The sequence below is a fragment of the Procambarus clarkii genome, chromosome 49, assembly GCF_040958095.1.
Source record: "Procambarus clarkii isolate CNS0578487 chromosome 49, FALCON_Pclarkii_2.0, whole genome shotgun sequence".
In the NCBI taxonomy this organism is placed as follows: Eukaryota; Metazoa; Arthropoda; class Malacostraca; order Decapoda; family Cambaridae; genus Procambarus; species Procambarus clarkii.
In genome coordinates this window covers 14,116,794-14,126,333 of record NC_091198.1, presented here as the reverse complement: position 1 = coordinate 14,126,333, position 9,540 = coordinate 14,116,794, and the positions used below count along the sequence as shown (strand labels likewise).

At 47.8% G+C, this 9,540-nt stretch overlaps 2 protein-coding genes across 8 annotated transcripts in view; one reads left to right on the top strand and one right to left on the bottom strand.

Moving 5' to 3' along the window:
* The first annotated feature begins 496 nt into the window (after positions 1-496).
* The window catches only part of Nulp1 (Nuclear localized protein 1), a 44,065-nt gene continuing 35,021 nt past the window's right edge, over positions 497-9,540 (top strand). For 2 of the 7 annotated variants that reach the window (XM_069303006.1, XM_045750300.1), the window contains exons 1-4: positions 497-544; positions 3,042-3,220; positions 7,688-7,885; positions 8,708-8,798. In XM_069303006.1, the coding sequence (XP_069159107.1) occupies positions 3,071-3,220; positions 7,688-7,885; positions 8,708-8,798 (439 nt within the window). In that variant the 5' untranslated portion in view covers positions 497-544; positions 3,042-3,070. Of the gene's footprint in view, positions 545-577; positions 716-3,041; positions 3,221-7,687; positions 7,886-8,707; positions 8,799-9,540 lie in introns of those variants that run through there. The other 5 variants (XM_045750299.2, XM_045750303.2, XM_045750302.2 and 2 more) reach the window with 4 other exon arrangements.
* Positions 915-1,436, bottom strand: LOC138351396 (protein PBMUCL2-like). The gene has a single exon (XM_069303210.1). The coding sequence runs from the start codon at positions 1,434-1,436 to the stop codon at positions 915-917; it is 522 nt and encodes a 173-aa protein (XP_069159311.1).

Here is a 9,540-nt window from a genome sequence, read left to right as displayed (position 1 = left end):
TTTTAGTTTTCACTTAGTTTATTTAACTAAGTTGGACTTTTAGTACAGCCCAACAATCATTTATTTGTTATATTTATGTTATAAAATTGCATAAAATAAACTTATTTATTCTTATTGCATAAGTAAGAACAATTGGAAGAAATTGGAAATATCAGGAGCATCATCAGAACAAATCTGGGGATCTTTGACAAGCCAGCGGCTTCCTGTCCTCATCGAGGCCACTAGAGTGTTAGTGGCCCTCAGGTAAATTCAGGTAAATATTTTCCAATCACAATTGTTTAGTCCGTCAACTGTCTTCTGATTGGAGCGTTTCACGGGTCTGAGTCGCAGGATGCGACTCAGACTTCAACTACTTGTCTACCTTAACTAGCGAAACAAAGCTGCATCCATATACTAATATTAATTTGTACTGCAGCTATTAGATAGCTAACAAGGCAAGAAAAACTACTACAACAAATACGGAAATGTACAATTGTTAAGGTGAGGCTGGATAAGTAGGTTAAGATACGGAGAGACTCAGCTGACCAGCGGAGTGAGTGTAGGAGTGAGTTCCACTGCTCTCTCTCTCTACTCACCTCTACCTCTGCTCTGCTCTATATATCTACTCTACCACCGCTGCAGGCCACACTAGCGCCCCGTGACCGTAGACTGTGTGCTTGTAGCGTCGTGAGGCTGACAGTGTGTGTGAGCGAGTAGATGAACACACGTCTCTTGGGTACACATCATCATCTTATTTTGTGGTCCAGTGTACGGTAGTGTTATCCTGGTGTGAATGTCAGCCGTCAGCTGGGTGCTGATGGTGTGAATGTCAGCCGTCAGCTGGGTGCTGATGGTGTGAATGTCAGCCGTCAGCTGGGTGTTGGTGGTGTGAATGTCAGCCGTGAGCTGGGTGCTGGTGGTGTGAATGTCAGCCGTCAGCTGGGTGCTGGCGGTGTGAATGTCAGCTGGGTGCTGGCGGTGTGAATGTCAGCCGTCAGCTGGGTCCTGGCGGTGTGAATGTCAGCTGTCAGCTGGGTCCTGGCGGTGTGAATGTCAGCCGTCAGCTGGGCCCTGGTGGTGTGAATGTCAGCCGTCAGCTGGGCCCTGGTGGTGTGAATGTCAGCCGTCACCTGGGCCCTGGTGGTGTGAATGTCAGCCGTCAGCTGGGTGCTGGTGGTGTGAATGTCAGCCGTCAGCTGGGTCCTGGCGGTGTAAATGTCAGCCGTCAGCTGGGCCCTGGTGGTGTGAATGTCAGCTGCCAGCTGGGTGCTGGTGGTGTGAATGTCAGCCGTCAGCTGGGTGCTGGTGGTGTGAATGTCAGCTGCCAGCTGGGTCCTGGTGGTGTGAATGTCAGCCATCAGCTGGGTCCTGGTGGTGTGAATGTCAGCTGCCAGCTGGGTCCTGGTGGTGTGAATGTCAGCCATCAGCTGGGTCCTGGTGGTGTGAATGTCAGCCATCAGCTGGGTCCTGGTGGTGTGAATGTCAGAATGGAATGTAACAAGAATGTTACATTCTTGTCAAGCCATTAGCACGCATATCATTTTGGCCAGGTTTTTAATCCTTATTTTCCCCGGAATACGACCCTCCAAATCATTTTAGCATCCAGGTACCCATTTACTGCTGGGTGAACAGGCCTAAGGCAACAGTTAAGGATTGGCACCCAGTCAATCCTCCCTGGCCGGATACGAACCCAGGCCAAAGCGCTCGCGAAGCGTCAGTCGCGTGTTTTACCACTGTGCCACGGGGACTACGCAGAAGCCTTTTGTTGGTTTTGTTAGTGTGAATGTCGGGCACCAACTAGGGTGCATCGCTGTGAATGTCGGGCACCAACTAGGGTGCATCACTGTGAATGTCGGGCACCAACTAGGGTGCATCGCTGTGAATGTCGGGCACCAACTAGGGTGCATCGCTGTGAATGTCGGGCACCAACTAATGTGCATCACTGTGAATGTCGGGCACCAACTGGGTGCATCACTGTGAATGTCGGGCACCAACTGGGTGAATCGCTGTGAATGTCGGGCACCAACTAGGGTGCATCACTGTGAATGTCGGGCACCAACTGGGTGCATCGCTGTGAATGTCGGGCACCAACTGGGTGCATCGCTGTGAATGTCGGGCACCAACTGGGTGCATCGCTGTGAATGTCGGGCACCAACTGGGTGCATCACTGTGAATGTCGGGCACCAACTGGGTGCATCGCTGTGAATGTCGGGCACCAACTGGGTGCATCGCTGTGAATGTCGGGCACCAACTGGGTGCATCGCTGTGAATGTCGGGCACCAACTGGGTGCATCGCTGTGAATGTCGGGCACCAACTGGGTGCATCGCTGTGAATGTCGGGCACCAACTGGGTGCATCGCTGTGAATGTCGGGCACCAACTGGGTGCATCGCTGTGAATGTCAGGCACCAACTGGGTGCATCGCTGTGAATATCGGGCACCAACTGGGTGCATCGCTGTGAATGTCGGGCACCAACTAGGGTGCATCACTGTGAATGTCGGGCACCAACTGGGTGCATCGCTGTGAATGTCGGGCACCAACTAGGGTGCATCACTGTGAATGTCGGGCACCAACTGGGTGCATCGCTGTGAATGTCGGGCACCAACTAGGGTGCATCACTGTGAATGTCGGACACCAACTGGGTGCATCACTGTGAATGTCGGGCACCAACTAGGGTGCATCACTGTGAATGTCGGGCACCAACTAGAGCGCATCACTGTGAATGTCGGGCACCAACTAGGGTACATCACTGTGAATGTCGGGCACCAACTAGGGTGCATCACTGTGAATGTCGGGCACCAACTAGGGTGTATCACTGTGAATGTCGGGCACCAACTAGGGTGTATCACTGTGAATGTCGGGCACCAACTAGAGCGCATCACTGTGAATGTCGGGCACCAACTAAGGTGCATCACTGTGAATGTCGGGCACTAACTAGAGCGCATCACTGTGAATGTCGGGCACCAACTAGGGTGCATCACTGTGAATGTCGGGCACCAACTAAGGTGCATTACTGTGAATGTCGACTCCACTTGGTAACTAACTTTTATTCTAATTTTTAGTTTGAGAACATCTTGGAGCATTATCAAAAATGTCCACAAGAGCATTGAGAAAATTGCAAGGAGGAAGGGGAGATTTGGACTTGCCCAACAGCTGTCCTGAGGAGGAGGAGGATGATGATGAACAGGAGGTAGAAGAACCTCCAATAGTGCCTTCAAAGGGACAAAATAGATTTGATTTGGTGAGTTTAATATTGTTTGTTAGTTTTGGGTCATAGGAATACAGTAGTTTAAACCTGCTTTTCTTCAGCCACCTAAGGAAATTAAGTTCAGTTTTATGTAAAAATATAATTAATGTTAATGAATTTATCTTGCAGGGACAGAAAGCCAGTGACTTGTCAAAGCTTGCCTATGATTCCTAAGCATTTTTCCCAGTTGGATTTTGAACTAAATTACAGTACTGTCTTGGTATTTGCATCTCTGATGTAATGGGAAGGGGGGGGGGGGGTTGGCATGGACAAATGTCTGACAATGGGGTAATTACATATGTAATGGGGTAGTAATGGAAATATACATGCAATGGGGGAGGGTAATGGAAAGGATCATGTCATGAAGGTGGGATTTAATTGACATGTAATGGGAGAACTGAACCAATTGACATGAAATGGAGGGGAAGGAAAAATAAGTATTTAAGGGGAAGATATATAATTATAAAATGTAATAGAGGAGGGCAATTAATGATTAATATAATTAATTAAAAATGTAATTTGGATGCAAATGAGGAGGTTCTCTGTGTGTGTTAAAATGGGAGGAAATTAATCAATGCACAAGATCAAATAGAATAACAAGTGAACATGCACGAGGAAAAATGTAATGTCATACGGACAATTATATAAACATTGGCACAGCTGTACTGTACTTCTAGAACTGGTGAATGAATCAACACAATTATTTTGAAGAGGAATTTTGAGGGAAATTCTAGCATTTACATACATTTTCAACACAAGAAATCAAAGTACAGATTGTTACATGTATCACTCTGAGATTTAAACAAACTATCATGCATGTAAGACATGCGTAATGTGCCAGCTCTCTGGAGCACCCCGCAGGGAGGAAGCTAGTGTCTAGAGGACTTGTTCCTCTACTCGCCTAGTTTCCAACAGCTCGAGACTGTTGTACCCAACGTCTCGAGCGAGGGACCCTTTTATTGTTGATCCTCCTTTCGTCACTGAACCCGATCTCGACGGATTGACGGTTCTTAAGATGGCGTTTGTGGGGCGTATACACATAACTCACCCCTTGGGGGCCCCGTCAAGATCGGCAATAAGTCTCTTGTTGGGTGTCCTGCCTCTAATTGTGGCTCTGTGATGGTTGTGGGGGCACATTCGTGAATGAAAGTCTTTCCTCTTTTGCATGTCAATTAATGTTCCTCTTATACCTTCTCGGGCTCGTGGGGTGGGTGACCAAGCCCTCGAGTCGGCCTTTGTTGGAAGACCGGGCTCTGTAGCCCCTGCTGCATTGGGCCCCGACCTTGCTCTGCCTTTGACCCTCCTGACTATTCCCCTCTGCTCCCCTCCCTCCTCTGTGGTTGGGTCGAGCCCCAAGCCCCCAGTGGTGACCACCTCGTCTCCTGGCACGGCTCAGTCTCTAGTTGTGACTACTGCACCTTTTAACTCCTCTCTCTCTGGGGGTTCTCAACGCCATCCTCGCCACGGCTGCACTCGCTCGATTCCTTCCCGTACTGATGCGTATCAAGCCTTGTTTGGTCCCGCTTCGTGGGCTAAATACTTTTGATCTCCTCCCTCTTGATTCTACACCTTCTGACGATTTCTCCCTCCATAGGCACCTTGTTGATTCAGTAGATGCCTCTGTTACCTTCAACCCCACCCATCTCAGTACATGAGTCGTTGCTGCTGCTCCTCAGGATACAGCCTCCCGCTGGGCCGCCTTATCCTGCCTTGGCGAGAACCCTGTTCAGGTCTCCAAGAACGCTCGGTTGAATGCTAGTGTTGGCACTATTCTCCTCCCACCCCATGTTGCAACCGGTGTTCGAAATCTACAGGACTGCCACGAAGATATTCGGCATATCCTCGAAGCCCAGGGCCATTCTGTCCTCCAAGTAGACTCATTTACTCGTCCCCCTCGTGGTCATCGTCGTCAACCCCTACGGGTTGTGAAGATTACCATTGATGGTAGGACCCTTTTGCCTTCTGTCATTCTTGCTGGTGCCAGGTGCTCCGTCTATGAGCACATTCCCTCTCCTCGGCTCTGTAATAAGTGCTGGAGGTTTGGGCATGGTGCCCTCCGCTGCTCTGGTACTGTCTCTCTCTCTCTGTCCTGTGTGTGGGGACGAAGGTCACTCTAAGGCAAAGTGCACTTCTCTCCAGGCTCGCTGCCTCAATTGTGGTGAGGCCCACCCTACCTTCTCCCGCGCGTGTATACATTACAAGCTTGAGGCATCCATCCTCAACTTGAAGAAGCGGGAATCTTTGTCTTTTCCTGAGGCGAGGCGCCAGGTTCACCATCTCCCACCTTATGCTAACGTCTCTTATGCTTGCGTGTTGCGCTCTTCCTCTCCTCGTCCTTCCCGCCTTCCTCAGTATCACAACCGTTTCCAGGCCTTAGACCCAGACACGCCCACCGCCTCCTCTGTTCCTTTCAGTTCTGTCCCGAAGGGTCCCCCTCATGGCTCTCTGTCTGGGGTTCCCCTTCTTTCTACCCAGTCTGTCATGTCTCCTGTGTCTTCTTCCTCGTCTCCCTTCGATCCTCCTTCCCATCCTTCTCCGTCTCTTAGCTCTCCACGCCGCCTGTCAGTGCAGGCTGATGTCCATCACTCTCCCAACGGCCATCATGTTTGCTCTCGTTCTGCTTCTCCTGTTGAGACGCTTGAATCTATTGCCCAGTACATTGTTGTTGGGACGCCTGTCTCTTTGAGTCAGAAGCGAAAGCCTGGCTCCTCTCCCTCCTCCATCCCGGCTGGTAAGAAGGCTTCGCTTTCTTCCTCGCCCCCTGCCTCTGACTCTTGTTCCATCCCCTCCCATTTCGGAGGTTGTGCCCCCTGTTCCTGCTATGGACGTTTCTTTGGCCCCCACTTCCCCCTCGGTTGCTGCCCTTGCTGAGGTGCACTCCCTGGTTTCTGCCCCTCCTACTGCTGTCCTTAACCCTCGGTTGTCCCCCCCTCCTTCTCCACCTCCACCTGTCCCTGCACATTCGAATCTGGTCTATCCTCCCGCTCCCTTCCCTCCATCTTTACTCAGTTTACCCATGCCCCCTAACCCTGACTTCGCTGTCCCTGACCCTGCGCTTCTTTAACGTGCTGTGTTCGCTTTTCACCTTTGTTTCTTCGTTGTTCTCTGTTGCTGTCCTTTCTCTTCTTGCCGATGTCTATTCTTCAGTGGAACATTCGTGGTTATCATGCCAATTTCCTTGAACTCCAACTTCTGATTTCACGGTTTTCGTCCCTTTGTCTCAAGGAGCCGATGCTTGGTACTCGTCCTGGTTGCTTCTGTGGCTATTCCTTTCTCTCCCCCTTCCCCTAGCTGGGGCTCCTAACTTCTGCTCTCTTGATTTGCTCTGATGTTCCCTTTGTCCCCTTACTTTTTCCATCGCCTCTCCATTGTTCTGCTGCTTCGTATCTTTGTGGGGAAATGGTACACGGTTTGTTCCATTTATCTCTTCCCCCCCCCCCCCCCCCCACCCCAAGTGTCTCGCTTTCTCTTCCGGATCTTAAACACCTACTGGACTCCTTCCGGGAGCCTGTGCTCCTGCTAGGTGATTTCACTTGTCGTAATACCCTTTGAGGTGATGATCTGACAAACACCTGGGGTTGCCTTCTTGAACCATTCATCCTCTTCTTTCTTGTCTCTTCTGAAGTCTAGTGAGCCCACTCACCAGACCATTATACATGCATTATACATGGGAGGTACTATACATGCATTTGGACTCTCGGACTCGCACCCTTTCCTGTATTGATCTTTCTCTCTGCTCGTCATCTCTTTACTCGGATTTCATGTGGCGAGTTCTTGATGACCTCCATGGCAGTGACCATTTTCCCATCCTTGTTACCTTTTTTCTCTTTTCACCCTCCCCTCTCCTTCCCTAGGTGGCAATTTGCTAAGGCAGACTGGAACCTATTTATCTTCAGTGTTTCTCTCTGACCTCTCCCTTCTGCCTTTCCCTTGCTTTCTCCTCCTTTTTCATGACACCATCTTTGACGCTGCCCTCCACTCTATTCCTCGCTCTTCCTCTCAAGGACCACAGAAGTGCGATCCACGGTCCCTGGTGGAATGCAGACTGTGCTCGGGCTGTCCACTGTAAGTGTGCAGCCTGGAAGAGAGACCGCCGCCGGCAGACGGCCGATTCTTTTGTTTTGTTTCGGAAGGCGAGTGCGGTGGCCCGTAGGGCCATCTGTACAGCTACACATGAATGTTGGATGTCTTGTGTCTCCCAACAAACGTAATCCAAGCAGCCAACGTAACATACTGAGGTGTAGAGGAAACATCAATATTAGGGTGCTTTAACATGTAATAATTGCATTTCATAATGGATTGGGCACATCCATAAAAATGAATTAAGTATAGGGTGAGAGGACAGGATGGTGGGTATGCATACACGAGTCAAATTTTGTTGTATTAATAAAAATTTTCATGTATTTGTCAGTATTACTTGAGTACTTGTATTTTATTCTAGCAACTAATTATTTATTGCAGTTGATCCAGGGATCTCCATCAGAGTCTGAGGTGAAGGAAGACGATGACTTGACTGAACCTGGTGAAGGCAGAGAGGATGTTCATCGGGATGGCCTTTCTCCACAGCCTCCTCTTGGGTCTGGAGCTAAGCGAAAACGTAAAAAGAAGAAGAAGAGAGGTAGAGTAAGAGTCCCTGCCAGCAGTGAAGATCCAACCGATGTAAGTTTTAATTTAGCTGTACAACATAGTGATATATTTGTTTACTTACTGTACCTATATTTACATCTGTTGTATTTGATTAAAATTATCATCACACAGAGCTCAGCTGTGTGTGTGTTTATAATGTACCTTTAGTATCACTCCAATTCATCAAACTACAGTAATGACCTTTTCATTCACAATACCATCAGCGAATGATGATTATACAATTAAAAGCCACCTTAGTCATAGGACACTTGAATTTCTTACACTGATACTATACATGCATTGACTTATTGTATGAAGAGTTTATCATATTAATTGTTAATACTTTTATGTTCACTCACTGTCAGCCATACAGTCTGTATGCAATTATACCTTTCTTTTAATTAACTTTCTTTCTACACAACCCAAGTACTGTACATCAAACTTACCATCTTTGAAGACTTGTATATCTTCCATTGTTGCATTGCTCACTGCCATAAATACCTGCCTTTATCTACAGGAACCTGAACATATTTGACCCGAAGATCACTGGGTATTTTCTTGTGATAATATAGCTGGGGATGAAAATGGGTCCCCTGCTGTCTTTACTTTTCCTTTATTCACAGCAGATGCCCAGATGTACTCGCCTAGGTGTGCTTGCATTGGTTGAGATTCAACTCTTTGGTTCCACCTCTCAACTATCACTTTAACTGGTGTACATGTGTGTGCCACATAGTTGTACTGTACATGGATAGTGGGGCTGATACACATGCTATCCTTTATAATTGTTAATCAAAAGTATTGCATTTTATGATAGATTAATTTTACAAAGCTTTCTTGTTTGTTTTTGATCATCAGAATGATAAGGATGAGATAGATAACATCATTGAAGAAGTAAATGCCATTTCCGGCGAGACTCGGGTACAAGTCAGTGTTGAAAAAGCCACAAGTGAGTTTACCGTTCTGTTTGTCCAAATTTATCACATTTAATGTTATACATAATATGTATAGTGTATTCAGATTAGTTGAATGTTGAATGATTATATAATGAATTCGTTAGATGCTTAGCTTGATAAATACACTAGTTGAAGTGGTTTGACTTTTTTTTGAGATATATACAAGAGTTGTTACATTCTTGTACAGCCACTAGTACGCGTAGCGTTTCGGGCAGGTCCCTGGAATACGATCCCCTGCCGCGAAGAATCGTTTTTTCATCCAAGTACACATTTTACTGTTGCGTTAAACAGAGGCTACAGTTAAGGAATTGCGCCCAGTAAATCCTCCCCGGCCACGATACGAACCCATGACATAGCGCTCACGGAACGCCAGGCGAGTGTCTTACCACTACACCACAGACATGAGTAAGTGCTGCCTTGCAAGGGCCAATGAGTCTTCTAAAAAATTCTATACAGTGGTACCTCAGTTTACAAACAGTTTACAAACTTTTCTGGTTACGAGCCCGATTTGTTTGGAAAATTTGAATCGGGATACGAACTTTACCTCTGGATACGAGTTTGTTGATACGCGTACAGCTGACCTAGCGCGTGGTGGCATGGCGATCGCGCCTCCGTTTAGTAGTGCCTCGCACCCAGTGACTATCCCGCCTGAATTCATCGCAAGGATTTACCGTTTCTTTTCAGATTTTTTGCTATTTGAGCATAAAATTTGTTATGTATCTCGCCATGGGTCCC